The sequence below is a fragment of the Haliotis rubra genome, unplaced genomic scaffold, assembly GCF_003918875.1.
Source record: "Haliotis rubra isolate DU_JTF1 unplaced genomic scaffold, ASM391887v1 Scf688, whole genome shotgun sequence".
Classification (NCBI taxonomy): Eukaryota; Metazoa; Mollusca; class Gastropoda; order Lepetellida; family Haliotidae; genus Haliotis; species Haliotis rubra.
Window position 1 is genome coordinate 192,523 of NW_025767399.1, and position 25,107 is coordinate 217,629.

Here is a 25,107-nt window from a genome sequence, read left to right on the forward strand (position 1 = left end):
CTGATATGAATATTCTAAAAGCGGCGTAAAACCATATTGTTTACATTCTCGTAGTGATACTGTTACAGGCCGCCGTTGCTTGGCAGGACTGCTGGGCCGCGTCAGGCAAAAGATATTTCCATTTCTAAGGGGGTGTTACCGGACGTGCTTACCTTTTCGCAAACACCTGGTGTCATGTTTTTAGTGATCCATTCATAGAACTTTCACAGGTATTTGTCACTTTACACCAAACAATTTGTTTCTGAGGATAGTCAAGACTGGGTATTCTTTTGCTCTGATGTTCTATATTGAATAGATTATGTCATTATTGTTTAACGTTATGAAGTGTAATGTGTCTAACATAGCAATATCTTTTGGGAAAGCCCACTCTGGTAATTAGTGTGTACAGGTGATAATATTGAATATGTGGCTGGCTAATTATGCTTATTGTGTGTTCACTTGGGTGAACGTGTGTGATGGTCGTGGACCGTGATACCTCTGCAAAGCGAGTTGATTCCCGATTCGCACTTTATTAACACACTGAGTTATATATTTTTGCCACGTGGCCTGAATACGTCTAAATGGAATTCCTTTATTCCAGTTATGTCTCGTTTTGGATTGTATAGCGCTCTTTCAGAGAGTGTTCCATCATTAACCATCGCTAGGTACGGTGGAAGGCAAAGAGAGAGAACAAAAAACCAACTAATAATGTCTGCTAGATAGACTGATAGACCCATACACAGACATTCTGATTACCAAGTAGTTACCCAAAGTTATAGTAATTACAGACCAAATGGTTACCGAGGGTCCATCAGACCCATACACAGACCAAATGGTTTCCCAGGGTCCATCAGACCCATACACAGACCTAGTGGTTACCGAGGGTCCATCAGACCCATACACATACCAAATGGTTACCCAGGGTCCATCAGACCCATACACAGACCTAGTGGTTACCGAGGGTCCTTCAGATCCATACACAGACCTAGTGATTACCGAGGGTCCATTAGACCCATACACAGACCTAGTGGTTACCCAGGGTCCATCAGACCAATACACAGACCTAGTGGTTACCGAGGGTCCTTCAGATCCATACACAGACCAAATGGTTACCCAGGGTCCATCAGACCCATACACAGACCTAGGGGTAACCGAGGGTCCATCAGACCCATACACATACCAAATGGTTTCCCAGGGTCCATCAGACCCATACACAGACCTAGTGGTTACCGAGGGTCCTTCAGATCCATACACAGACCTAGTGATTACCGAAGGTCCATCAGACCCATACACATACCAAATGGTTTCCCAGGGTCCATCAGACCCATACACAGACCTAGTGGTTACCGAGGGTCCTTCAGATCCATACACAGACCAAATGGTTACCCAGGGTCCATCAGACCCATACACAGACCTAGTGGTTACCGAGGGCCATCAGACCCATACACAGACCAAATGGTTTCCCAGGGTCCTTCAGACCCATACACAGACCTAGTGGTTACCGAGGGTCCTTCAGATCCATACACAGACCTAGTGATTACCGAGGGTCCATCAGACCCATACACAGACCTAGTGGTTACCCAGGGTCCATCAGACCAATACACAGACCTAGTGGTTACCGAGGGTCCTTCAGATCCATACACAGACCATATGGTTACCCAGGGTCCATCAGACCCATACACAGACCTAGGGGTAACCGAGGGTCCATCAGACCCATACACATACCAAATGGTTTCCCAGGGTCCATCAGACCCATACACAGACCTAGTGGTTACCGAGGGTCCTTCAGATCCATACACAGACCTAGTGATTACCGAAGGTCCATCAGACCCATACACAGACCAAATGGTTTCCCAGGGTCCATCAGACCCATACACAGACCTAGTGGTTACCGAGGGTCCTTCAGATCCATACACAGACCAAATGGTTACCCAGGGTCCATCAGACCCATACACAGACCTAGTGGTTACCGAGGGCCATCAGACCCATACACAGACCAAATGGTTTCCCAGGGTCCTTCAGACCCATACACAGACCTAGTGGTGACCGAGGGTCCTTCAGATCCATACACAGACCTAGTGATTACCGAGGGTCCATCAGACCCATACACAGACCTAGTGGTTACCCAGGGTCCATCAGACCCATACACAGACCTAGTGGTTACCCAGGGTCCTTCCATCAGACCCATACACAGACCAAATGGTTACCCAGATCCATACACAGACCAAATGGTTACCCAGGGTCCATCAGACCCATACACAGACCTAGTGGTTACCGAGGGTCCTTCAGATCCATACACAGACCAAATGGTTACCCAGGGTCCATCAGACCCATACACAGACCTAGTGGTTACCGAGGGTCCATCAGGCCCATACACAGACCTAGTGGTTACCGAGGGTCCTTCAGATCCATACACAGACCAAATGGTTACCCAGGGTCCATCAAACCATACACAAACCTAGTGGTTACCGAGGGTCCATCAGACCCATACACAGACCAAATGGTTACCCAGGGTCCATCAGACCCATATACAGACCTAGTGGTTACCGAGGGTCCATCAGACACATACACAAACCTAGTGGTTACTGAGGGTCCATCAGACACATACACAGACCAAATGGTTACCGAGGGTCCTTCAAACCCATACACAGACCTAGTGGTTACCCTGGGCCCATAAGACCTATACACAGACCAAATGGTTACCCAGGGTCCTTCAGACCCATACACAGACCTAGTGGTTACCGAGGGTCTATCAGACCCATACACAGGCCAAATAGCTACCTAGGGTCCATCAGACCCATACACAGACCAAATTGTTACCGAGGGCCCATCAAACCCATACACAAACCAAGTGGTTACCCTGGGCCCATAAGACCTATACACAGACCAAATGGTTACCCAGGGTCCTTCAGACCCATACACAGACCAAATGGTTACCGAGGGTCCATCAGACCCATACACAGACCTAGTGGTTACCCAGGATGCCAGTGGTTACCCAGGGGGCGCTGTCTTCTTACGTTTACTCTTTAAGATCAAAGTGGTATTTTGTTCTGGATTTCCTCCCAGATAAAGATGCATCACCAGACATCAGCTGAGAAATGAGAATCTGCCTCAATTTACACAAATTGATTCCTTGTAATCCCAGGGGTTTGGGAGCCTCACGCAGCAAGCGTCACAATACCCTCAAACGACATCTGCGTCATATACGCTTCATCAGCCTCTTATGGTGGTTTGATTGGGTCAATTTTTTCATGTCAATTCACTCAAAATATACCTGACTTTTCATCAAATTCTATTATTGGCTCAGATGCCCAGAATACTATGTAATTTAAGGGACCACAGATGGATGTCCCGTATTCTATTCAAATAATGCGGTTACATATTGAAATATACGTATTAGTTTCCTCCAGAAAAACTATTATTCACTCAATCGACATTCAAAATGGATTCCTTCAGATATCTGAGGACACACGAACCCCAAGGATATCAATGTCAGTTTTTAAAAGGCGTCTGTATCGGGTACAATGCTGTCTCTATGTAAGGGTGTCTGTACCCAGGACACCTCTGTCTGCATGTAAGGGTGTCTGTACCCAGGACACACCTCTGTCTGCATGTAAGGGTGCCTGTATCCAGGACACACCTCTGTCTGTATGTAAGGGTGTCTGTACCCAGGACACACCTCTGTCTGCATGTAAGGGTGTCTGTATCCAGGACACACCTCTGTCTGTACGTAAGGATGTCTGTACCCAGGACACACCTCTGTCTGCATGTAAGGGTGTCTGTATCCAGGACACACCTCTGTCTGTACGTAAGGGTGTCTGTATCCAGGACACACCTTTGTCTGCATGTAAGGGTGTCTGTATCCAGGACACACCTCTGTCTGCATGTAAGGGTGTCTGTATCCAGGACACACCTCTGTCTGCACGTAAGGGTGTCTGTATCCAGGACACACCTCTGTCTGCACGTAAGAGTGTCTGTATCCAGGACACACCTCTGTCTGCATGTAAGTGTGTCTGTACCCAGGACACACCTCTGTCTGTAGTTAAGGGTGTCTGTACCCAGGACACACCTCTGTCTGTATGTAAGGGTGTCTGTATCCAGGACACACCTCTGTCTGTATGTAAGGGTGTCTGTACCCAGGACACACCTCTGTCTGTAGGTAAGGGTGTCTGTATCCAGGACACACCTGTCTGTGCGTAAGGGTGTCTGTATCCAGGACACACCTCTGTCTGCATGTAAGGGTGTCTGTATCCAGGACACACCTCTGTCTGTATGTAAGGATGTCTGTATCCAGGACACACCTCTGTCTGCATGTAAGGGTGTCTGTATCCAGGACACACCTCTGTCTGCACGTAAGGGTGTCTGTATCCAGGACACACCTCTGTCTGCATGTAAGGGTGTCTGTACCCAGGACACACCTCTGTCTGTAGTTAAGGGTGTCTGTACCCAGGACACACCTCTGTCTGTATGTAAGGGTGTCTGTATCCAGGACACACCTCTGTCTGTATGTAAGGGTGTCTGTACCCAGGACACACCTCTGTCTGCATGTCAGGGTGTCTGTATCCAGGACACACCTCTATATGTAAGGGTGTATGTACCCAAGACACACCTCTATATGTACGGGTGTAGGGAGTATGTCCCCAGGGTACACCTCTATATGTAAGGATGTCTGTACCCAGGGTACACCTCTATCTGTATGTAAGGGTGTCTGTACCCAGGGTACACCTCTATATGTAAGGGTGTCTGTACCCAGGACACACCTCTATATGTAAGGGTGTCTGTACCCAAGGTGCACCTCTATATGTAAGGGCATATGTCCCCAGGGTACACCTCTATATGTAAGGATGTCTGTACCCAGGGTACACCTCTATCTGTATGTAAGGGTGTCTGTACCCAGGGTACACCTCTATATGTAAGGGTGTCTGTACCCAAGGTACACGTCTATATGTAAGGGTGTTGGTACCCAGGGTACACCTCTATATGTAAGGGTGTCTGTACCCAGGACACACCTCTATATGTAAGGGTGTCTGTACCCAAGGTGCACCTCTATATGTAATGGCATATGTCCCCAGGGTACACCTCTATATGTAAGGATGTCTGTACCCAGGGTACACCTCTATCTGTGTGTAAGGGTGTCTGTACCCAGGGTACACCTCTATATGTAAGGGTGTCTGTACCCAAGGTACACGTCTATATGTAAGGGTGTCTGTGCCCAGGACACACCTCTATATGTAAGGGTGTCTGTACCCAGGGTACACCTCTCTCTGTATGTAAGGGTGTCTGTACCCAGGGTACACCTCTATATGTAAGGGTGTATGTACCCAGGGTACACCTCTATATGTAAGGGCGTATGTACCTAGGGTACAACTCTATATGTAAGGGTGTCTGTACCCAAGGTACACCTCTATATGTAAGGGTGTCTGTACCTAGGGTACAACTCTATATGTAAGGGTGTCTGTACCCAAGGTACACCTCTATATGTAAGGGTGTCGGTACCCAAGGTACACCTCTATATGTAAGGGTGTCTGTACCCAGGACACACCTCTATATGTAAGGGTGTCTGTACCCAAGGTGCACCTCTATATGTAATGGCATATGTCCCCAGGGTACACCTCTATAAGTAAGGATGTCTGTACCCAGGGTACACCTCTATCTGTATGTAAGGGTGTCTGTACCCAGGGTACACCTCTATATGTAAGGGTGTCTGTACCCAAGGTACACGTCTATATGTAAGGGTGTCTGTGCCCAGGACACACCTCTATATGTAAGGGTGTCTGTACCCAGGGTACTCCTCTCTCTGTATGTAAGGGTGTCTGTACCCAGGGTACACCTCTATATGTAAGGGTGTCTGTATCCAGGGTACACCTCTATATGTAAGGGTGTCTGTACCCAGGACACACCTCTGTCTATATGTAAGGGCGTATGTACCCAGGACACACCTCTATATGTAAGGGTGTATGTACCCAGGACACACCTCTATATGTAAGGGTGTATGTCCCCAGGGTACACCTCTATATGTAAGGGTGTCTGTACCCAGTGTACACCTCAATATGTAAGGGCGTATGTACTGAGTGTACACCTCTGTCTATATGTAAGGGCGTATGTACTGAGTGTACACCTCTGTCTATATGTAAGGGCGTATGTCCCCAAGGTACACCTCTATATGTAAAGGACTATGTACCCAGGACACAACTCTATATGTAAGGGCGTATGTACTGAGTGTACACCTCTGTCTATATGTATGGGCGTATGTACTGAGTGTACACCTCTGTCTATATGTAAGGGCGTATGTACCCAGGACACACTTCTATATGTAAGGGCGTATGTACCCAGGACACACCTCTATATGTAAGGGTGTCTGTACCCAGGACACACCTCTATATGTAAAGGCGTATGTACCCAGGACACACCTCTATATGTAAGGGCGTATGTACCCAGGACACACCTCTATATGTAAGGGCGTATGTACCCAGGACACACCTCTATATGTAAAGGCGTATGTACCCAGGACACACTTCTTTATGTAAGGGCGTATGTACCCAGGACACACCTCTATATGTAAGGGTGTCTGTACCCAGGACACACCTCTATATGTAAGGGTGTCTGTACCCAGGGTACACCTCTATATGTAAGGGTGTCTGTACCCAGGGTACACCTCTATATGTAAGGGTGTCTGTACCCAGGGTACACCTATATATTTAAGAGTCTGTACCCAGGGTACACCTCTATATGTAAGGGTGTCTCTACCCAGGGTACACCTCTATATGTAAGGGCGTATGTCCCCAGGGTACACCTCTATATGTAAGGGTGTCTGTACCCAGGGTACACCTCTGTATGTAAGGGTGTCTGTACCCAGGGTACACCTCTATATGTAAGGGTGTCTCTACCCAGGGTACACCTCTATATGTAAGGGCGTATGTCCCCAGGGTACACCTCTATATGTAAGGTTGTCTGTACCCAGGGTACACCTCTGTATGTAAGGGTGTCTGTACCCAGGGTACACCTCTATATGTAAAGGTGTCTGTACCCAGGGTACACCTCTATATGTAAGGATGTCTGTACCCAGGGTACACCTGTCTGTATGTAAGGGTGTCTGTACCCAGGGTACACCTCTATATGTAAGGATGTCTGTACCCAGGGTACACCTGTCTGTATGTAAGGGTGTCTGTACCCTGGGTACACCTAGGCAAAATATGTTAAGAGTACAATATGTTAAGTTACCACTTTAATACGCAGAATTTAGTTTTCAAAGTATACAAAACAAGTAGTGTTGCGTACATGTGTGTGGTGTTTGATTAATGCTCCTTGTATATAACATTCAGTAATAATCCTATGTGGTCTTGTACAGTTTTTGATCTGGAATAACCTCATGACAGAAAACATCTTTGAGTCTGTTGGGCTGTCAGATTATACATTCATAATCTGATGGTCTGTGTGTAATGGTAAGCTGAAAGGTTACAAAGGGAAATTCTCTGCAACCTGAACCTTGGAGTATAGGTAACTGTGTTCAGTCAACTCAACATTCTCTCCAACTGTTAGGAAAGCTGGACACACAAGGTTCATGTTACACAATTACTACAGATGCTCACTTTCAGTGAGTAACTTGGGTTCAACCACACTTGGACCAGCATTCCAGTTGTATCATGGAGTGTCAGTTTACCACTTTGGTGAAACCCAGGGCCACAGGCATGGTGCTGACAAATCTAGAAACTTAATTGGTTTGAACTGAGATTCCAATTTGCAAAGCGACTTGTGGCACCTCAGAGGACTGGGCTTCTCTTCCAATTTCAAGGACAAAAAAGCAACCATTTGTTCTCCAGCATGACATCTCCCTTTGTACACATCCCAATGGACATTTACCAGAAAACCAAAGGCTCTAAAGCCTACAGAAATTTATTTAAGACCAAATAATCAATTTGCTGATGTCAAACTTTAATCAGATAAAAATAACCAAAAACACACATCATGTAAATAGTGTTTTATTTACACATTATGTGACACAGTTCAGATGAGTCCTAATGACACAAGTGGTCACAGAGATGATGTTGAGATACAGTAAACTTGTTAGTGGGAGACAGGGTACAGACATTTAAATTCTCCCATTGATGTCTCCAGAGGTGAACTCTAATATCAGTCTGATAAAGTGTGAGTGCCCTTTGCTGGCAGGGATCCATGAAAATCACTCCTCCACGCAAGTCGGCATGATGACATATTCTATGGTGAACAGGTACAGCCCATTAAAATTTCTGTTACAACTGGTGCCAATTATATAAGTACCAATACCAGACAAATCTGACATATGTATTACATGGAAGAAAAGGGTAACATAACGAACTATCTGTTGGACAAATGCAACAATTGAAATTTCATAGAATGAGTTTCCAACGAACATATTTCAACAATGACATAGGCAGAGCCACTGTGGTACAACGGTGATTTTGTATTGTGAAAAAGAAGACCACAGACTTGTTGCACTGCAATATTAGATCCTTTAAGCATCATCCTGCATCCAGTAGTTGAAGATGTGCTACTCACATGATATAAACATGGACAAAACATGATACATAAGCAACGTCTTAATTGGAATTGAGCAAACTGTTTCCGCGTTGTACTGTAACACCTTCATCATTCAGAGATGCCAACCCTATTTGGGGCCTAAGTGTAATACTAGAGGTCAAAAAGTGTAATTTGGACCTAAAAAGTGTAATACTTGTCTGCCGATCGCTTCAACATGGTACACGTTTTCACGAAAGGAAGATTCTAGACAGAAACACATGTGACCAATCATTATGAATCTCCATACATCGAAAATTGTTGGTCATGTGACTCAACATACTTTAATTCCTTGCAAGTTAATTGGAATGAGTGCGATGCTAAGAGTAAGCGATTCCTATCGGTGCGAGGCCATTTCTGCACCCCTGCACCTGTGCGTTACGAAACACTTCCCTGTGAAAATTAATCCACTTAACTGATTTTCAAAAAACGAGTAGAAAAGCGTAATTTTCGCAGATTAAGTGTAATGGCATAATTTAATGGTCAAAATCGTAATAATTACGCCTAAAGCGTAAGGGTTGGCATCTCTGCATCATTGTTTACCAAACTAACCATTACCTGCTTGACAAGGATGTTACAAGATACACCAAACACCACCTCAATAATAAATAAGTTGCCTATAATTAACAACATGTCCTTGTTCATAACACCTACATCTAAGTCAAATATGGGATACAGCAAGTCCATCAGCTTCCATGACTGATATGAGAAACTGAGTTTGCTTGCATGGTATTTTGACACATATCACACCTGAAAGAAACATCGTATATTTAAATTGTTAGGCTCCAGTAAAATGCATTCCCTGCTTTTTAAGCATCAGGAATGAAAATCCTGCCTAAGCACCATGGATCAGCAGTGTTCATGATTTGAAACAAAGTGGTTTGCTCTCTGAAATAATCACATCTGGCCTTCATGTCTATATATTATTTTGAACTTATTTAATGTTAAAACAAAACATCTGCTTATTTCTTGATTTCAAGACCTAGTATAAAACCCTATTCCTCTGAAATGACAATCTCACCTACACACAATGTGTCTCACCAGCGTCGACATGTAGCCATATGGCACTGCAATGCACAAACTAACCTCTCAAGAATGATATTCATGACACTGTCAATGATGTCCAATTCCTCCTTCAAAAAAGACCCCATGTCATTTCCCTGAAGTATGGCTAAGCTCCACTGAATGGCATTACTGTCCTGGCACAGCTGTTAACCCTTCCTCTCAATATACACATGGAATCCTCTGATTGCCATGACTGTCCCTTCCCATGCATGATGTCCATTAAAATCCTGCCCCTCCCCTGAATAACACAAATGTCCACCCTGAATGATGTGTAAGTTCAGCACGTCTCATCTCAGTCCTAATCTCTTCTTCTCTTTGTCCTTCTTCCTCACGACATCGATCTGCCTGTCCTTCCATGAACTCTTCCTCAGCTTGATGGGCCGGTTCCCCACATACTTACCTACAAGAACACAAATATACATGTTACTGTCACACTGGTCAAAGGGCAAGGTTCAAGCAATTCATTGTGTGTAATGGCACTCAATTCAACTTTATCACAGTTATTTGCATAATGTAATACACACTCATAAAATCAGAATTTCTTTTCCGTACGAGACTTGGTGACTTTATTACCTTCATAGCAAAACATTACTCACCACAAATGATTAGTTATTTTGGTGGAATTTCAAGAATTTGGTGTGAATTTCCCAAATCTTTGTACTACAATATAACCCTAACCAAGTGATGTATCATATTAGCAGAGGAGTGCTGTCCCAACCCACTGCCAAACTTTGACACTATCAACCTGTCCCATTAACTGTCACAAGAAGTTAAACATTCTGGGCCCCGTTCCACACAGCGATCGTAGCGCTACAACAGTCGTAAGTCTATGTTAAAGTATGGGAGTTACGATCATCTTAGTTCTTAGGGCTGCGCAATAACCCGGCGCAATATAACCGGTTTAGACATGAAAACGATACGTATTGCGATACGCTGATTGAAAACCGGTATTTTAACATGCAATCGGAAAACTTCATAACACTCGGAAATCTTCGGATATTTCCGTTTTTAAATTGTTCCTTTCCTTGTTTCATTTGTGCCAAACATTATTTACATTTTTATTTTGTCATGATTAAAAGTTTTTATTAAAGCCTAATCAAGCATTGTGATTTTGTTGTGTTTTTGCTTTATAAATCAAGCATTAACTCGACTATAATTAGTTTTTTGTTAAAAAAAACTTCTTGCAATATATTGCAATACATATCGTAATACATGCTTTCGTATCGCAATATATCACAATATGAAAATTCCCTGCAATACCCACCCCTACTAGTTCTACGAAAGCTTTGTGGAACGGGACCCAGGCTACGATACGATGCAGTAGGAGACTTAGACATGGGAGCTGTGTTCATGAGTGTACACTGTGATGTATATTCTGATTGAAAGCACAACTTTGGCAGAAGTCTGTCTTACTATCAGGCTTTGATAGCCTGTCATAAGTCTGTCTTCCGCATTACTAAAAGCAGAGTAAATAACGTGCCCTTTAAATTATTCACTAATATATCAAATTAGAAGTCAGCAAGGTATTCATCATATTTCTGGTCAATTTCCTGTTGAATGAGACTTAACTACTCCCACACATTACTGTGACAATCATGCTCTCTCTCGCTCACACGACCATATGAATAGCTGTTGATTTTACCCATATTGCCAAAAGCAAGTTTACTATAATACATGCAAATTGATTGTAGCTGGTCAGGAATGTCACTCTTTCTGTCTTTCTGTCAAACTGCCATACACTGAGCACTAACTCTCATGTCGGTACAAGTCAATGTGGTGGCGTCCTTTTCGAGGACAATTACAAGGTTTGAGTGGATTTCAATAAATCTGCTTGAAAGTTTTCTTTGTAATGAAAAACAAGTGACAACTGTAAGCACAGTGCATGTTTCAATCACTATAGCAACATCATCAAAAATGAAAATAAGCCAAGAAAACTGAATAAAATATTGAAATTAACCTTAGGCCAACGAGGAATTGCATAGTATGTGTTCTGAGTGAATTCATTTAGTAAGTTGTAAGTCTTCATACTGAACATTCAACTTCCATTAATTCCCTCAAGCTAAATAATCCTTAATTCATCCTTTCTCACAAGTAATTCTTAATGTTACTGAGTCACTGCATTGTAGCTCACCTGGACATGTCAATATCTTAAAACAGTAATATATAGAGCTCTTTTATCATTGGAGGAGGTCTATATATATATATGGTTGTCACCACTAATTATTCAAAATATTTAACCACTACATGTGCAACATTTAAAAAACATCTGTGTCGACGGTATTTACAGTAGGATACACCTGCTGGACTTTACTTATTGTAGCAGAGTTGGAATCACCACTCCACTTGTTTCTGTTGGTAATTGTATTTTGTATTGTAAACAAGGCTGAATGCAACATGTTCTATATATATACATAAACATATATCTGCATAAAACAACATTAAGAGATAATTGCAAAATCACTTCACAAATTACCAGTGTGCGAAGTAGCCCGCTAGCCCATGGCTAGTAAACATCCAGTTGAGTCAGTAAATCTCCACTGTCACTAGCCCGACTGGCTAGTGAATTTTCATCACTTTCTCTCTATCTCTCTCACTTGTTAAAATATGATACACTTATAAATCATGCAAGATTATGGCCTGATAAAAATGTTCAAAACATAGGAAACTATTGGAAACTATTTCGTACACTGCAAATCACCTCAACTCTGACTTTGACCTTACACATAGGTCACTTCCAACTTTTTCTGCCCCCTCACCCAAGACATGACATGTACCAGGTTTCATTGAACTACTGTACACTAAATCCTCCCAAAGTTAGATGGCAAAGAAATAAATTTTGCAACTCCCTCAAAGCAGGTCACAGTGACCTACTTCTGAAATCAAAAGAATGTTGTCATTTGTTATACACAGGTATTCAAACACTAATACCAATAGATGAATAAGACTAAAAAATGTCTGCAGAAAAATGAAAATGGCAATGAGATCTTGACTGTATACATAGGTCACTCATGATTCAGAAAGAGATCCTGCTCCAAGGTGACTTCTAACAAGTTTCATCTACAGGCAACACTGTCATCACAGTCCAATTTACCAACGTTCTTAAGAAATGAGCAAATTCAATGACATCAATAAAATTCATTTTACAGATCAGAACCACAAAAATTAGAAAGAATGAATAGATCTTGTAACTATTCACACGTGATTCAATGTTTCAGACAGAAGATCACCGCTAATGCAGCGAAACAAATGAAGCACAACTGATCAAAAATAGCAGCCGGTATCCCCTTGATTCTAGACACCTACTTCAAATTATACCACTTTTATCCGTCAATAATCCTCTCTCCACAACCCCCACTCTATCCCATCATGCCCTTTGATAGTGAATTACGAAGCTCACAGGTTGACTGCGATGATTGTACAATAGTTTACGGGGCTGATTGTGTATGTGTTGTCGGCCAGTGCTGTCCATTTCCTCAGGAAGTGGTTCTCCCAGAGCGTGCATTTACTCCAACAATGGCCAGTGTGAGAGGCCTTGGCTGTTAAGTGTGGGTGGGATGTTAGCTACAATATTACTCATAACATCTCAGAACTTAAACACACATTTGGGACTTAGAATAGCTATTTGGGCTAAAACCCCCTAAATGTCAAGGTTTAACTCGCCCAAATATGCATTTGCTTCAACAGTGTTAAAAAAATAAACAGTCCTTATGAATAAAAAGTTACTTGCTTTTCACGAAGTAAAGAATGCATACCAGAGAACACTCTTATGAGGCACATACTATCATGGCCAGGAAAGTATTTATTTTTTCCTAATTGCCTAGCCCATCATCAGAAGAAACTTGACTTCTTTGCTGACCTCATGCATCTTCATTCAACATCCAAATTGACAGTAATTTAGAAGCCTTATACATTCATCTACAATCCAAATGCCCTTAACATAAATAACCTGTATTGACCAACTATAAGATAATTTTACCTGATGTATTTTGCCCAGTTGGTATGAATTCTTAAATATTTTCAGTTGAAGTTACCTATACCTGTTCATCATGTTATTCAGTCATTCAAGAAATTCATGAGAAAGTTTATCATATTGATTCATTTCAATAGATTCTTTCGAAGGTCAGTAATACAAAGGTTACAGGATAGCTATAGTGCTGGAGTGATTGATACAATTGATCAATCTGGTTTGCATCTGTGATTACTGATGAGGGACTAATTCATACTCATAAAAAATGAAACATCAAATTAATCTTGGAAAAAATGTTTCTTATTGTTATGTTTGTTAAATCAAGATATATACAACCAGTGTAGTTACCTGACTTGTAAAACTGCAATATAAACAACACACTCATGAGCGTGTCTCAACAGTAAGTATCCTCGATCGTCTTGATCGTAGTATTTTTTGTTGCCTGTTTTGTTTGAACATTGTTATGAAGGTGTGGTCAGCTCACGTGAGAGGTCACCCAGTAGAGATGGAGTGATCGAACCAACTTTCTGCATCTGCCATATCACACTGCACCATGACACAAGAGTACAATACAAATACAATTTTCTGAATATTTTAAATGTAGGTGAGATCAAACACCACTGATTTATTGACTAATGAGTCTTCTACATGTTTTAGTTTCGCTACTATTCATTAATTGATGAAACTGTTTCCTTACATTGCTTCTTGAGTTTAAATTTATTTAGAGATTCAATATAATATTCTTTGCTCAAGGAGGAACAAACACACTTTGGACAAATTTGACAAAGTAGGATATCATCATTGATGTGAACAAGCTTGTGAAGTTTCAGATTTATTGTCCTGTGTATTCTGAGGAGATGTTGTGATGCAGGCAGCACAATAACAACCAGGACAGAGCATTCAGTTAGGTTGAATTATAATTTCATGCTGCATTGTTAAGTTCATCATCCATGGTATTGTCACAGGTAAATTTGTGATGACTTGTTGTCAGGATCCTAGTTCAGCCACAACTTGCTAATATAACCTTTCCACAATAATCATTCATGTAACACCATTGCTTTCAAGGGTATTTTACTGAATCAGATCATCACTAAGTCTCAGTGGGCTAATTATTTGGGCTAAGAAATGAACATTGAACAGAATTTCTCTTTCAATGACCAGGATGAAGGGTTTGCACAGCTCCAGGAATAGACTTGTACCCACTAAGTGGGGGTGGTGGGGTAGCGTAATGGTTAAAGCGTTTGCTAGTCACCCCGAAGATCCAGGTTTGATTCCCCACACGGGTATAATGTGTGAAGCCCTTTTCTGGCATTCCCCGCTGTGATATTGCTGGAATATTGCTAAAAGCGGCGTAAGACTAAACTTACTCACTAAAATTATTAAGTGTCCCAATTGGCAATCATAAAGATGTCTAGGTGTAACCTATGGATGCCAACACGAACAATATATTTCATCCATCATTTAATAACATATAATTTCAACAAGGCTAGATAATAAAGAGCTGCAATACAGAAAGATTGCCCCTTTCCTTTTCATTGAGACAAATGTTTTAAATTTCTGGAGGCTATGCCAAATATTGGGGCACTTCTATTGGTCACATTTATTTGTGTGAAAGTACAATTTCCTCTATTTTCACTGTCAGAAAGGATGATGTTAACATTTCTAAGGGTGCCGAATACATTATGATTTTCGAACTGGCCCTGAATACAATGAATTTCAAATGTTGAAGTCATGTTAACATTGCACTCTTGATCATCAGGAGCATGGTGAGCATGCCAAGATTAGACGGATTCAACATTCCAGTAACACATCTAGTCAGCCAATACAACCTTTATCTAAGGTGTTTTATTTTTCCCCCTGTTGGTGTATGTGGTGATGGTGATTGACAAAAAACAAATATCTGAAACTTGCAATCTCAATTTCATTGAAATGGCTGTTAAATGTGGCCTACCAACAGGGAATGTTCTCAAGTCCATTAACCTGATTTCAAACACAGCACCAGTAGCCAAGAAAACCGAGATGTTATTTTAATCAAACTTAAGGTCCCTGGTAAAACTCCCCCAACACAACGAAGGCCGACAGAAGAAGCACATCCCCCCTGACACACATGCGCTGGCAATGCTCCTCCAGATTGCTGCCATCTGGTCTTCACAAACCTATCTCCCTACTCCTCACACCCTAATCTTATCATTTCTTTCAGACGCACTCTTGTTCTAATGATACCTATAGAAGGGGTCCCTGTAAAAAGCTGGCAACCATTCAGTCATTCCGCCTACCACTACCCCAATATAGGGACCATCCTACATTCCCACTGATTCCATTTCCTAGCTAAAGAGCCTCCATTAACACACACTCACTAATCATACCTCATGACTGCCTCTCCAATGTACATATGGGACTTTAGAGGTAGATTGCTTGCGTAAAAGTAGAAAATTAAACTTGATTATTGATTATAATCATGTCAGCATAATTGTAGTGCTGACCTGCTCCATATCTCTGGGAGCCTTTAACATGAACCTAGTGAAGGTCCCTGTGATCAGATAACATTAACATTTCGGTTCTGTTGTGTTTAGTGTACAATGTATTTAACTTCCAGGTATTCTATATAGTCCTTAGTTGATCCACCATTTGATCGAAACATTACATTGATAATACAGACATAATTAGGAAAGCCAATAAAACATTTAAAAAAATGTGAATTAAAAGTACATTTATTATGTCCATGGGCTGACTTTGCTTAAAGATCACATATACTCTAGGGGGGTACAAATACATAAATCACTAACTGGCATCGCTATAAATGAAACCCCGCCATTAAAACTACTCACTTTGATCTTTAATCAACTTAAATCGACCTTTTTGACAACAATGCACATTTTTCACCCGCGAACGAAATTTCAACCAATCAGAGTGGGGAAGTCTCTTTGATGTCATATGAGGAATAGATATGAGGGCCGATGCAGTATTCATCTACATTTCAGGGGGTAAATTATCTTGTTTACAAGGGTGTGTAAACCTGAAATCGTGACAACTGTTGTGGAAAATGAAAGCTATATGTTCTCACAATCTACTGTCATATAATTTTGTCTCCTGCTTTGCATAGTTTCCGAGTTACAACTTGTTTTCATAGACGATTCTGTCAAAATCGCTTGGTGTCGTTAGGCCTTATTTGTATAATGACTGATCCAAATTGATCCCATTTCTGTTTTTTTTACCTTGATATTTAATCATGTCATGTAAAAATATGACGTCAATTACGTATGATATTAAAAATTGACATTTGATTTATTTGAATCCGTAAACTAAACAACCATTGCTAGAAGAATCTGAAATTTTACTTAGGTAAATAGGTACATACAGTTTTAGCACACAGCAAATGCTTATATGTATTTCTTATGCAACAATGAAGTTCTGTTTGTATTCTCAAAACAGTGTCGGCCGAATAAATTTTCACATGCAATTAAAATTGCATGCAATACAGCAAGGAATACTCCCTCGTTGTAACCCGTGTTAGGTGGTATAAACCTACACGTTATTTGTCATCATTCACTTGATGGTCAGTTAATGAATTTATAACAAGTATAATTAGTGGTAACACCACTTAGATTACCCGACAAAGGTTCCCATTTGGCATTTTTTGTGTCTGGAGTAAATATTCAACATTATAAACATCGATCAAAGGATTAACCGATAACACGCTGATTGATTAATTACTTTTATCTTACACAGCGGATTTGTCAAAAGGTAGTGTTTATGTATGTAGATGGTTATCTCCCATTTGACAGACACCCATTTGATTTTCTAATCTATACTGAATACACACTGTCGTGTCTGTGTCTGCGTAAAAAACAACGTCCTTCCTTCAAAGGATTAACCGCCAATACAGTGATTGATTGCTCATTATTAAATTCACTAAATTACTGTTTTTAAAGAATGGCGGACATTATGCAATCAGTTGCCAGGTGTGCTATCTTGGGTGACCAATGAGACTATACACCAATGTGACATACCTGAAACGATATATCACTTTTTCGTAGACTGTTAAAAGACACATTACTTGGAACAGCTGCAGATAAATGGCATATCACTCGTTTTTGTGGATATTGATGGATACATTCCTCGAACAAGGTAATAGCCTGACATTGTTAATTTTAATATTTGCATTTTGTTTTTATTCATTTGTCGTAGCATTCAACAGAATCGTTGTTTTCGCTGTGAAGTGTAATGAGACATACACTAGGGCTTGTGTGCGAATTATGATTCACATTGGCAAACTATAAAATGTCTAGATATTACAGTCCTGTTATAAATGCACTATAAGTATCAGCAGATCGTCTGCTTTTTATTTAGTTTCAAAATGCATACAAGTATGATAATAAACTAATTAGGATTATAAGACCAAATATAAAGACGTACATTGACTAGTATCTACATACTGGTGAGTGCACGTTAACTATGTGAATGTAGCAAGAAATTTGTCGCGCAGTATTGTCACTTCGACCCCCCACCTCGCTTCCGTGGAAGAAATCGTTATGTTATAAGTTGTGTCATGCAAAATGCTTTTGGTTATGATTCAAATACATATTAAACTACGAGTAGAAAGTAGTTTTGATTTTCTAACTTGATGAAAACAAACCATAATCTCATTAATTCTAACAGACTTTAGCCCGTGACTTCACGATTTTCAAAACTGGCGGCGCCCTATTGTGAACATCCGCCAGTCTGAGTATAAATGCTATTTAGGTATGTTTTCACCGAGTAACAAAATCAAAACTACTTTCTACTGGTTGTAAAATATGTATTTGATTGATGGCCAATAGGATTTTGCATGACATAGCGTATAACATAACAATTTCTCTCGTGGAAGCGAGGTGGGTGTCAATATAATACTACATGTACTTACAGTATTATTGTTACTTCGACCACAACCTCGCTTCTGAGGCAGAAATTGTTATGTTACAAGTTGTGTCATGGAAAATCTTTATGGTCATCAATCATATACATATTTTACTACGACTAGTAAGTAGTTTTGATTCTTTAACTTCCGTGAAGCGATCTGAACACAAGTAAGATATCGTTTCAGGCTTCCACAGCGCCGCCGCTCACACAAACATAACCCATTTTGCACGAACTGCGGGGTCCTGTGGAAATCTGTGCATGGCGACACCATCGCCCGACCTCTAGGAGCAATTGACGACAACGCAATTATTTGGCATGTCTTCGTTGATGTCGAGAAATCATCAAAATGACGAGCTTGCTACACACTTTCTATACAACTAACTGAAAATCCTTCCTCATATGACGTCACTGCAGTGCTCTGACGACAGAGTTACGTAACCTGTCTGTGGTTTCGTTCGCGGGCGAGAGTGAAGCAGGTGACTTTTCAGCAACTTTTAATCGCTCAGTACTAATTAACCACAAGTTTTTAAAGAATGAATTTGGTATTCCGCATAAGACTGACCACAAATCTTTCATATGTAATAGTTAAAAGAGTAAAAAAAAACAAAGTTTATTTGTTCTTTAAGCTACTACACATTGATGTTTTTCAATATTGAAAATATGTACTCCACATTGATGTTTCGTTATACAGGTTTGTATTACTAATTAATGTACTAACTTGATTCCTTCAATGACTTGCATATATTTAACTATATGATCTTGATATGTTCACACACTAAATGTGACTAAACTGAGTGATAATGTCATGATAATGAAATCTGGGATCTACAGTTCCTGTGAACTGACAGACATCCATGTTAGGACCTTTCCAAAATGTCATACAGGTATAGAAGTCTGTTTGTCATCAGAATATCTGATTACTTTCCACTTTGAAACTAACCATTTTTAAAGTCAAACAAGGTTGCAAATTAAGACTGCAAGAGTTGCTGTGTTTCGTTATTCTTTAACTGCATTATCCGGGTAAATACAGCTATTTTTTCAAGTTAAGCAATTTCCCTCTCTCTATTGACAACCCTGAACAACACTGACTGATATTCCTGGTGTTCCTTGTCCCTGGCACTGTCTGCACACAGACCACTGTCTCCACTTTGAGGCCATAATGGTAAGAAAACCATCATTCAAACAGATCAATCCACATAGCAGCAAAAAAGCAAAGTGCAACTGATCTAGATAGCTTTGCATATCCTAACAGAAATTACATTGATCTGAAAAACTGAATTTGGTTTTTCTAGAAAGGAACATTTCTAATCAGTAAATCTACATTAATGAATAAAACAAATCAAAGGTAACACAGCAAACATGTCTAAACCCCCCCTCTTAATCCTTCCCCCCCAAAAAAACCCCCAACAACAACCCCCCAAACAGACCAAAAAAAACCAAACCAACTATGAAAATAACTTTCACTAAACTGTTTGACTTTGAATCAAGTCAATCTTGCTTGCACTATTCGATTAATATTGATTTTATTAGCCATATACAAACACTATCCTTTCTGAACAATGAACAAATTTCATTGTTATGGACAGGGAAGTGAACTGTTTTCCTTCAGTCACTCTTGGCATATCCCGGGCCGGGAGCCAGTGTCCACAACTACCTACACCAACATCTCTGTTCAAATCTAGTCATGTAAAGGGTATGGCGACAACTACATAGGGGTGGTGGTAACTACCTGTCCTGACAAGCATATGAAGCTACTAAGATGCCACAGGTAACTCAGAAATCATCAGCTGGATGATATCATTGGTAGAAATGTCATTCTCAGTCTGCCTGGCTTGTGCGACAGGTTACTCATTGTATCTGGTGATATCGAACCTAATCCCGGACCAGTCCATTCTAATACAGGTAATAATGAACTTACAATATTTCAATTAAACATTAGAAGTATGAGAAATAAAGTAACCAAAATATCTGAAGACATTTCTGAATTCGATGTATTATGTTTCACTGAAACACATTTAGATGCATCTATAATATCTTCGGACCCACTAATAGATAGCTTCTGTTCACCAGTTAGAAGGGACAGAGATTGTTTTGGGGGTTGCCTTGCGGTCTATTTTCGTGATTCATTTAGTTTTAAACACAGAACAGATTTAGAAGTTCACAATTATGAAATAATGTGGTTTCAAATTCATCTACCCCAAAAGAGTTTGTTATTGTGCGTTACATATCGCCCACCAAACACCCCTGTATCATACTGGAATTATCTGGACCACTCATTAGAATCAGCCCTTGACAATTCACCAAATGTTGTTCTCGTTGGAGACCTAAATGAAGATTTGTTTAACAACAATGTCCACCCCTTCACGATATAATTGTGAGTAAAGATTTATGTAACGTCATTAATCAGCCAACACGTATCACACCAACATCAGCCACCCTGATTGACCCTATTGTTATAACCCAGGACTGCGAAACTGTAGAAGCCGGCGTTTTAGACTTTAGTGTCGATATCAGTGACAATAAGGGGGTTTATGTCACTCTTTCCAATTGTATTAACTTAACAAAGTCTTATGCAAGGGATGTTTTACTATACAAGCAAGGCGATTACAAACGACTAAATCAACTGATTATTTCCACAGATTGGGAAAAGATGTTTAACAACTGCACCTCGGTCAGCGAAGCTTGTGACATCCTAACATTAGCGCGCTCAGACAATATGTAAAAGAATGAGTGCCGTCCAAACGAGTAATGACAAGGCCTTGGGACAATCCCTGGTTTAACAGCAATATTCGGCGAGCAATCCGCATTAGAGAAAGGCTGCGGAAAAGAGCAAAATTATCAAAGCACATGAACGACCTAATGAGGTAAAAAAAATAAAAATAATGTTAACAACCTCCGAAAACAAGCAAAAGAGGATTTCCACTGCAATCTAGATGGGCTTTTATCAACAGTATCGAAAGAAAACAACTCAAACTATTTTGAAATTACTTAGATTTATTTTAAAGGATTGTGGTACTACAACTTCCATACCCCCCCTTGGTCACTGATGCTTCTAGTATACCATCTGCGTTTACAGATTCGGAAAAATCTGAGACTTTCAATACTTATTTTAGTTCAGTTACACAAATAGACGATTGTAACCATATGCTACCTAATACCCACAACATATGTGATGTTGAACTCCAAGATTTTCACATTGAATATCATGAAATAACCGATTTGATTAAGACACTCCCAACAAATAAAGCTAGCGGTCCAGATAACAGTAATCATCGCCTTTTGAAACATATTGTCCATTCTATAGCCACTCCATTGTGTTTATTATTCAATTTATCTTTGCTCAAGCATGAATTCCACAACGATGGAAACTGGCACTTGTCATTCCAATATATAAGAAAGGTGATACATCTTTACCTTCCAATTATAGTTCTGTATCACTATTATCATGTATCAGTAAGATATTTGAGAGTCGTTTTCAAAAGATTGTACAATTATCTTATAACTTATATCTTAAAACTGCCGTATTGGAGCAATCCGCTCTGCCACCGACATATTACAATTGCGGTAAGAGATACACAAACGTATTGCACACTAGACTAAGACATAGTTGCAGCACATTAAATTTCGACCTGTTTCGGGTTAACTTTTCTGATATTATTGCCTGTGAATGTGGCGTGCCATGCGAAAATTCATTTCACTTCTTTTTCGAATGTACTTTATATGATGACTTTAGGAAGCCGCTATTCTCAGATATTGATAGATTTGGAGGCCAAAAAACACTGCACACTATCTTATTTGGTGACCCTAACCTAAAAGATTTGATGAATAAACATATATTCCTGTCTGTACACAAGTATATAGAAACTACAAACAGATTCACCAGCTAATACAATATTATTGTTTCTATTTCTATTTTAAATGATATACTGTATAATATTTGCAAATGTATGACATGCACTTTTTTCACTTTTTAACTTTCCAGCACACTGTATATATCCTGTAAAAACACTGTATATATATACCAACACTGCATACGTTTTCCCCAATGTCAAGCTTCCACTGTAAATTGTACATTGTATTATGTAATAATATGTTTAATTGTATTTAGGGAGAAGGCGATCATAAGTGGTGCACTTGTGCCTAATCCCGTTGTCATTTGGACAATAAAATATGTTTAAACCAAAAGAAATGATCGGATCAATGAAAATGTATTTCCATGCCAAATGTGTATGAAACTAGAGGTTTTTGCACAAACTTGCAAGAAATGAAGTAGTTTCATTCACCATGACCTCACCATACACTTCTAGTTTGAACCATTACTTCTTGACCTTCACAATTTAAATATAAGGTCTTTAAATGCCAAATCTTTTAAGGGAAGGACTGTGTACATAAACATAATAGGTAATGACGCATTCTTCTGTATTCTACATTAACATCTGCTTAATATCATCACAATGTCATGTCATATGCTTGTACATGGCAAAATATTGTACATAGGCTGAAGCCCTCAACAACACCAAATGGTTATAATGATAATCAATTCATATTCTTAGCATCCATTGAAACATGCTGACACACTGGCACCATTACCGTATATTACCGTCTATAAGTCGAATTTTGAGGACCAAAAAAAGCAGTCTGTATAAGGGGATCGTCTTATCCATGGGTTACGCTTTCGTCAAACTTTTTTCCAGGGGTAAGAAAACAACATCGTATCACTTCGCGTGAACAAACAACAGAAGACGACTTTGTCAGTAGAGACGTCAAATTTGCAATTAAACATCACTAGACAAGATTATTTACCTTTTAAGTTCTAAGTTGTTTTTGCTGGGCATTGTATTATTTGCAGGGATTAAGATTACCGTGTGTATCTGAGCCGGAAATAGCAATCAGCTTTGCACATGTTTCCCGGCGATCAAGTTCAAACATGCACAATAATATAACGGGACGAATTCTGACGCTGTCATCAGTAAAATATAATACAGAATACTATTATTTAACCCAAAGAAATATATCCTAACGTTGTGTAATTTTAATTACAGTTTTTGCTCTATAAATTAATTAAGAATAAGATTACCGTGTGCATTTGAGCCGGAAATAGCAATCAGCAGCGAACAAATTCAAACATGCACAATAATATATTGGGATGAATTCTGACGCAGTCGTCAGTAAAATATAATACTGAGTACTATTATTTAACCCAAAGAAATATAACCTAGCATTGTGTAATTTTAATTAGTTTTTATGTAAAATATATATAATCAACACTAAGGTTGTACGGACCCTCATGAACGTGGTAAGCAGAAGTTGTACGCACATGGAATAGGGTAAAATACGGAAGCCATTTAAATTCATACATTTTTACCGATGTTACTGTAAACTAGCAGTCAATGGAAAACAAGGCGGTAATCAGTTCGTGATTGTTGAATGGGGTAAAATAAGCAATATATATGATTGAGAATTCTTTGAATAATGTGGACCAATGTTATAATTATTGGTAACTGCCAGTTGTCTGTGGTCTGTGTTTGCCGCGATTAGGACTTAGGACTTACGACTTACGACTTATGCACGAAACATACCATTTTGACACTGATTTTAAGGGTCAAGTTTGGGGGTCGTCTTATCCATGGGGTCGTCTTATAGACGGTAATATACGGTATTACTCCAGTCAGAGGATGAGTGGGCACTTGAATTTCTTTCTGAACTGACATCCGACTGATTGACTATAGACAATATGGCAATGTTTAATGACAGGAGGAATGCTTCAATATTTGAGAAAACAACATCAAAACATGTGTCTGTTTCCGAAATAGATAAATATGACAATTTTATACAACAGATGATTCATATTTGTGATATATCGACCTTCAAATCATGCAGCTTTGACGTCTTTCAAAAGCATTTTTTTTCTTCTTTTTTTTTCTTCTTACAGGAACAGCCTCATAAAAATCTGTACCTTTAAATACATGGGTTTTTTTCATACTCATCTGAAAAGTGCAATCAACTCCAAGACATCCTTGATCTAGTAAATTACACCTGTCACAACTTTTTACTTTTAGTGATAAATTAATAAGGATAAAGATGTGTGTCCAGGAAAGAATGAGTGTATGGTCCACTGGGTGGAGTGTGGGAGGGAGAATGAGTGTATGGTCCACTGGGTGGAGCGTGGGAGGGAGAATAATGAGATACAGCTGAACTAATTACCTCCCACCACGCTGTTATCAAACCAGTCAAGAGGACCCACATTCACTAATCAAACTTCTAATTAGATGACCTAGCTTAATAAGCTCCCTCATGAGAAGTACAATATATAAATAGAGACAATACTCTTTTAAGCAGTGCAAGTGCTCTTGGCCACAGGTTAAACTTTGAGATAAATCATCTAGCTTCATTAACTGAAATCAACAGTATTAAGTTTCTGAAAGAATAAAACACATGGACAGTTGGATGTACTTGGATGTTATTCTGGGTTTGCTTGTCTTACCTTCCAGTACCCCTGAGTGAGTGAGTTTAGTTTTACGCCGAACTCAGCAATATTCCAGCTATATGGCGGCGGTCTGTAAATAATCGAGTCTGGACCAGACAATCCAGTGATCAAGAGCATGAGCATCGACCTGCGTAAATCTCGGAACCGATGACATGTG

General features: G+C 40.0%; 1 protein-coding gene across 1 annotated transcript in view; it reads right to left on the reverse strand.

Moving 5' to 3' along the window:
- Positions 1-8,825: 8,825 nt before the first annotated feature.
- LOC124258229 (RNA-binding protein 42-like) overlaps positions 8,826-25,107 on the reverse strand; it is a 51,089-nt gene continuing 34,807 nt past the window's right edge. The window contains exon 5 of the mRNA XM_046692293.1: positions 8,826-9,997. Within this exon, the coding sequence (XP_046548249.1) occupies positions 9,885-9,997 (113 nt within the window). The 3' untranslated portion in view covers positions 8,826-9,884. The remainder of the gene's footprint in view (positions 9,998-25,107) is intronic.